Source organism: Grammomys surdaster, unplaced genomic scaffold (genome assembly GCF_004785775.1).
Source record: "Grammomys surdaster isolate TR1022 unplaced genomic scaffold, NIH_TR_1.0 215, whole genome shotgun sequence".
NCBI classification, from domain to species: Eukaryota; Metazoa; Chordata; class Mammalia; order Rodentia; family Muridae; genus Grammomys; species Grammomys surdaster.
Genome location: NW_021604660.1, coordinates 1555913 through 1563346, shown reverse-complemented (window position 1 = coordinate 1563346; position 7434 = coordinate 1555913). Strand labels below are relative to the sequence as shown.

The 7434-nt window shown below is 39.0% G+C and overlaps 1 protein-coding gene across 1 annotated transcript in view; it reads right to left on the bottom strand.

Annotated features, from left to right (window-relative positions):
* Tbc1d32 (TBC1 domain family member 32) overlaps positions 1 to 7434 on the bottom strand; it is a 194725-nt gene that overhangs the window by 64940 nt on the left and 122351 nt on the right. The window contains exons 23-25 of the mRNA XM_028772606.1: positions 5683 to 5805; positions 4346 to 4454; positions 3538 to 3631 (exon numbers count right to left, since the gene is read on the bottom strand). Coding sequence (XP_028628439.1) covers positions 3538 to 3631; positions 4346 to 4454; positions 5683 to 5805 — 326 coding nt within the window. The remainder of the gene's footprint in view (positions 1 to 3537; positions 3632 to 4345; positions 4455 to 5682; positions 5806 to 7434) is intronic.

Below are 7434 nucleotides of genomic sequence, written 5' to 3'. Positions count from 1 at the left end.
AGATAGATAGATAGATAGATAGATAGATAGATAGATAGATAGATAGATAGATAGATAGAAACACTTTCTTTGTGGCTTGTGGGAAAGGCCCAGTAGGGAGTTTAGGCTTTTAAAAAACCTAAGTCCTGCCACTGTGACATTATAGGTCAGCCTCTGGGATATTATGCTTAGTAAATAAGCCAGGCAAAAACAAATGGATACTGCATGACCTCACTTTGAAGCCTCAGAAGCACACTGACAAAGAAGTGATAGGGGCTAAGGGAGATGCTCTGGGGAGAGACACTGGTCAAGAGATACAAAATTTCAGGAACAGCAAAGAAGCTCAAGACATCTATCTATGATTTGAGAATCAGTAACAGGGGTGCCTCCCTGGCAACCAGGGCCACTCCAGCCAGGGAATAGGTAAGCACTTTTCACTTGGCCTGCTATCCTTCCTTCCCACCTCTCCAGTCTTACCCCCAGGTCAGTAGCAGCCTGACTGCTGGACCCTCTTCTTCCTCTCTGCTCCCAATGCAAAGGGACTAAATAGATTTTCTATGGTTTTCCCTTTGTCCTATGAACCTTTCCCTTCTACAAATTCTGTCTCATCTTTCAACACCAATGGCAATGTCTCCCAGGAAGCCCACTGGTTACACAGGGAATCAGGTAGCAATCCTCACCCTCTGCCTGTCCTCCAATTCTAATGCCCCTTGTCACCTCCAGCTGCATAGCAGGCCAACTGCAGGGTCCTGTATTGCCTCTCTGCCTCCACTCCCTGAATCCACAGACTGTCATCGTAGACTCAACTTTCCTTCATCCTGTGGACCTTCTCAGCACCATGCCTACTAGACAACCCCCATTCCTGCTTGCCAGCTCCCAATATCTAGAATTGGGAGTGAGTAGGAGGCCATTCTTAAACCTAGTTGATGGAAATGTAAACTGGTACAGTCACTATAGAATCAGTATGGAGATTCCTCAAAAAATTAAAAATGGAATTACCGTATGATCCAGGTATACCATTCCTGACCATATATCTCAAGGAATCTACGTCAGCATACAGAGACATTGTATAGCCTTTTATACCACAGAGAATTGACAAAAACCAAGCTACAGAACCAACAGAGATGCCTGCCAATTAAGGATATAGTGGTATATATACACAAGTGAGTCTTATTTAACCACAAAGGAAAAAAATATGTCATTTACATGGAACAGAAAATCTTCATGTTACCTGAAATATACCTGTATTAATATGTCCTAAGGAAACTGATTACATTGTACAATTAATACACATTAATAGAAAAAACTAGGTAATTGTGGCAGAATACTGATGAAGGCCAAAGAGTGAACTCCATCCAACTATGCTATGGATCTTGAAGAGTATCAGAGGGTCCTCCAGAAAAACAGAATATATTCACTCTTATGTGTATATTTACCTTTGCTTGCCTGGCTTATTTTACTCAACTCAATGCACACATACACATTCAGACACACACACACACACAGACACACACACACAATTTATGAAGCATAGCCTCAGGAAATTATGGATGCATTATAGGCTCATAGGATGAAGATCCAAAAATGAGAGACAAAGAAAGAAGTGTAAGAATCACTATCACTGAGGGGAGGCAAGGAGGATGTTGACATTGACTTTTGCGAATCAGCTAAGCTAGTGCATTCCCAGTTCTGACTGAAGGACTAAGCAGGTGTGTGGGCAGTCAAAGGGTTGATGTGCACTAGTAACACATGGATGCTCCGTACCCTGTCTAGTCCAGCAAAATGAGACGTTTGGTTATTGTTGAAAGGAAAGATGGAGAATGGGGAAGAGAGAAAAGAGTTGCAAAAATACTCATCTAAGAGAACAGGAAAGTAAACTGACCTGGAAACACCCTACAACTCTCTGGCACCTGCTGGCAGAACATGAATCCATTATTGCTCTTTTATAAATCACTTCTGAATGGAGTAAAAACACATTTCCATCAGTACTGATTCCTAGGTACTGATGGATATGTTTATCCTTGGGGAAATATCTATTTATATTTTTTTAATTTTCATTTCCTTTGTTCAAGTTCCCAAAATACTTTGAAGACCCAAATTAATAAAGGTGGAAGTCAGCTAATAAAACTGACAGTGAGTCTGGTATTCAAAACATAATAAGGAAAAGTCTCTCTCCAAATGAATCTTAGCAAAGGAAACAGTGCTGTGTTATGTGAAGGAAAACCAAGAAAAAGGTCGAGGTAATGAAACAAACAAACAAGTATTGATGTGTTATTTATAATTCCCAGGGAGTCACCATGCACTCAGTATTTATGAAAAGCACAGCAGAGAAGCAAGCATGCAGGTTAATAACCTAAAGACAAAAGCTACAGCATAAATAACCTAACAGAAAGACTCAGAGCAAACACCCGAAAGTGGCCTGAGTTCCCTGAAGGATGGGAGTGAGGATGGAAGCATCCAAAGGCACCATTGCAAGAACCTCCTCCTGAAAATGTACAATGTTACTCCCAAGTGTCTGAAAAAGTAATAGATTTTGTCATGCAAGACTGAAACCCAAAGTCAAAACTTGAAAGCACATAAAGTGAATGTAGAATATATCTTTCACACATGATTTCTTTCCAGTGTAAGTTTGACAGCATTATAAAGCTCAGGATATTGATGTTAAGAATTGACTTCGAAAAGTTTGATCGTGGATCCTCATAATTCTTGTAGGAATTTCCTGGCCTAGAGCCTCTTGGCGTAGCCCCAGCAGTGTATGATGTCATCGAGCTCAGCTCCTTTGCATGAGCCTTGCCTTTGCTCACTGTTGCTTTCCCCTCCAAAGCTCACACACAGTCTGAACTACCCGCATCTTTTTATAAAACACTTTCTTTAGCAAGGCAGTTTGATTATATATACTATGCTAGCACACTACTTTGTCTATTTCACTCATGTTACACTGAAAAGCTGTACAACCATCCATTTGTGATGATGCCTCCAAAGGTGGATAAAATACTTCCCATTATAATTCAAATTTAAGTACACAGGATTCATGTAGACCCAGCAGTTATTTAAAACAAACACTGCGATAAACAAACTTCTACATTTGCAGAATTTAACTAATCAGTACCTACTGATCTAGATTTCTAAAATAAATAGATTTTAAAGGCGTATCTATTTTATGTGTATGAGTGTTTGGCCTTCCTGTACCACATGTGTGTTGAATGCTCTGGGAGCCAGTGGTGGGTGTCAGAGACCATCGAGCTGGAGTGTCAGATGGTTGTGGAAGCTGAACCAGGGTCCTCTGCAAGCGCAGCAAGTGCTCTTAGCTGCTGGGCTGTCCCTGTAGTCACTACCAATTCAGTCTTTAAACCAAACATCTTTTGCTAATGAAGAGATTGGTTGTGCCTTTGTTGCAAGTAGTACTTTTTGACCTCATACAGTTACTAGCTAAACAATAAACCAGGAGCAAATGGAAAAGCCTAGAGGCAGCGTGCTGAATGGAAATCAGCACTTAACTTCCTCACAGCCTCTCAAGTTATGAAAGCATTGGAAGATCATTTGATAGGAAAGATTTACCTTGTTTTATATCAGCACTTCGTGGACCTTCTGGCAGATAGCATTGTGGCAATGGATATGAAGAAAACATTGGCCAAGGATATGGGTCATCGCCCTAAACACACAACAGATAACTTGAGCTGGGTTAGGATACTGAACTTTGGAGTATCATTTATTTAAACTGACTCCTTTTTTTGTTCATAAACATCTCGTCCAATTAGTCAAAAGTTATTTGCTATTATGACTGACTATTCCCAAAAGTCAATAAACAAAATGTAATAAAATTTCAAACAACTTGGACATATGATCTTATTCTTGTGACTAGGACTGATAAGGATAGAGTTGCTTTGTTTCCATGAAAAGAAAACAATGCTTAAAAGGCCTTGTATTTTCTTTTGGCCCACAGAGTTATTATTCTTCTGCCAATGAGTTGTAGGTTATCTTTTCCAGGGTAGTAGTCACAGAAAGGAAGTTCTTATGCACAGCTTTCCTCTATAAAGACCATATGGACTCCATAAGGCAATACGAGAGTAAATATACAGGAGTTAAGGACTGTAACAAAGACAAACTTCACAGTTCAAATACTCAAGGACACACAGAACAAAGACAAGTATGTAATAAAATAATAATCTACTGCTCTTGCATACACAATGGGGACTCGTGAGCTCTTGGAGACAATACTATTCTTATTTTGAATCAGTTTATCCACTTTGTAAAGTTTGTTAAGCAACAAAAGTGGAATATTGGTGTGTAGTCAGTTGGAAAATGTTGCTCAGTGCCACTTCAACCAGATGCATTGCTCTAAAACATGTCAAAATATTTCACTCACCTTCTCAAGCATCCTTGGAGGCAAAATCCGCTCTGAAGGTCCACCAATGAGATTAATCCTTACGAGAACGTGATTTCTCTCTACTGATAAGCCATCAATAATAAAGTTCCTAAAAGAGAATATACATCAATTTTGCTCTTTCCTTAAATGAATAAGGTTTGATTTTTTACATCATGTCACTAGATTGCAAAGAAATACAAACACATATACCTACATGCATGCATACATACATACACACATACACACAAACATATACATACATACATACATACATATATACATATATACATACACACACACACACACACTTACACACACACACACGCCACACCACATACACAACACACCACATATACACTCAGAGTGAACCAGAAAAGTATCTGCAAAACATACTGGTCATCAGCATATTTACAGTACAGAAGGCTACATTCATTTTTATACATATATTATCACTTCTTTGGTAAAGAGGAAGCAATTGATTGATAGTTGACATCAGACTAGTGAGATTAATAAGAGTATTTCCTTGATAAATGATCCTGTACTTACAGAAATGAGATTAGGACCCATATTATTTCTGAAGTAACTGAACTGCATCTCTAAGAAAACTCCCAGAATGCAGAGGCAGCTCAGCCACTGAAAACTAGGCTGACAAGCAAGGAGACAAAAGCTTTGCCTGTGTTCTACAGTGGCCCAAGTCTACAACGCAAACGGTGATGATGAGAAGTTTCTGATGCTTCTGATGTTTCCTGTCTATAGTAAACCTCAACATCCGATGAGATACCCTATAACTCCCCATGACCTGGTAGAAAGGAGGTATCCCATTATGTTCTGAATTGTAGACATGAGAGCAATGACAGCTACTGAATGTGTGTTCTATAAATGTCAGCCAGATTGAGGTAATGGCAAGTGTGATTCATAAGGAAGAAAAAGAAGATCTAAATCTCACTTGGCAGATAATCAGAATGCATGGCTACAAGCTGACATAATTAGGAAACTGGAGACAGTGTGGCTCTAAAATAGATGTAAAACCAAGCATTGTATTCAAAGGGTCATTGAACAAAATGATGTGAATTTAAAAGTACTACACCTCTGTGAAAACCAAAGTAAAAAATACTAAGACAAAAGGAGCAAACGTTACATATAATACTCTCCAAAAACATATACCATTATCTTTCTGGGACATTCATGCTTAAATGGTTTTCTACTCCTTCATTTAAACACAGTAATTCCAACAGAAAGTTAGTTTGAAATAACATGTAAGGCAACCTGCTGACTGTATTGTTCTAATGTTGCCCTATTTGTTGTTGTTGTTGTTGTTTGTGTGTTTTTTTTCTAACCTGTGGTTCTCTGAGGTCTCAAAGGTATTTTCTTCTTGAGCATGTAATAACATGTTAGATACTTGATACTGAGCCTCCAGTAAGAGAAGTGCATCCAGATCACAGCACACCACACTTAGTAGCCTACAGAGAGGAGAAAAGGAACAATTGTGTAAAGCAGTGTGGACATTCTTCAGATTTCAAATAATTCCTGAGCCTTGAGATACCAATCAATATTATAAGAATATCTAAATGGTTATCTCAAGTTGCTTTTTATTTTCAGTCTCACTCTGCATCCCAGGTTGGCCTGGAACTCACTTTGTAGTCCAGGTTGGCATAGAACTCACTTTGAAGCTCACGCTGCTCTCCAATGTGCAGCAATCCTTTTGCCTCAGCTTTGCAAGGGCTGGGACTATATATCCATGAGCTAAAATACTGACCTATCAGATTTATTTTTAAATATTTACAATTGTAGTCTCTGCTCAGAAGTAATTCTTAATGTTTAATCCAGATTTTTTAAACTATATCTATACCATCACAAATTATGAGGACATTCTTTGTAGCCAGGCTAGGTGGTGGGTACTGATAGTCTTAGCACTCAAAGGCTGAGACAGGAAGACGGGCATAAATTCAAAGTCAATTTGGAATATAGAAGATCCCGTCGCCCCAAACAAAGCAAAACAAAAACAATAACAAAAAAGAAACAAACCAAAAAAGACAATAGCAATAACAACAAATATAGTTCAACTGTTACCTAAAGATTCAGAACATTAGCAAATCCATTAAAACTACAAACAAACATAAAGTTTTCCAATAAGTAATTACAGAAGGAATGATGAAATGATGATTTTGCCATTAACATAAGCCATTCTGCTTACTAAATAAAATGGTAGTGTGGAAATGGTAGTATCAAAACTGTTTTTCTGGACATGAGAAGCATTAGGATGTCAAGCAGAAACCTCAGAAATCTGTGCCTCACCCAACCCACAGCTTTCAGGAATTAACACAGAGACCCACAACTGGACACTGTGCAGAGAGTGGGAGACTTTGAAGCATTCAATTCTAAGTGGGTTATTGTCACCAAAGCCCTCCCTTCAAGGTTCAGGGTCTATAGAGGACAGTAGGCAGAAAGAGAGAATGAACCAGAGGTGATGGATGACATCAAGGAAACAGAGCCTTCTAGACACAACAGGACTGATGCACATGTGCATGCACAGAGACTGTGGCAGCATGCACAAGGCCTACACAGGTTCAAGCCAGACAGGGCCCCAGCACTGAAAGAGGAAATAGACATGTGCTCCAGCCCTAACAGAGAAGTTATCCATAATTGATACCCACTGGCAAAGGGAAAATCAGTTTTCTTTAATGAAGTGTCACTGGGTATGTCAACCACACTTCAGGGCAGGCCTCATGCTCTGGAATAGATGAACAACACAAAATGGACTCCATGTTTTGTTGTGTGCTTTTTGTTTTCTCTCATGTTGCTGGTTGTTGTTTTTAGTTTATCTGGTTTGTATCTTTGGCTTTTGTTCTCTTGAAAAAGATAGAACATGAAGTAGGGAAATGGGGGAAATCTGGAAGGAGGTAGGGAAAAGAAAGCATATTATATATACCAGATTCCTACTGTTTGGTGACAGAGATTTCCCTAATGAGTTGTTGGCCAGGGAGACACCGAAAGTTTCCTATCATAATATAGAATATTGCTGGATTATGACTTTTACATGGACGTTCACTAAACTATCACTACCTTTTCATGTCTTCAGAAATGATATG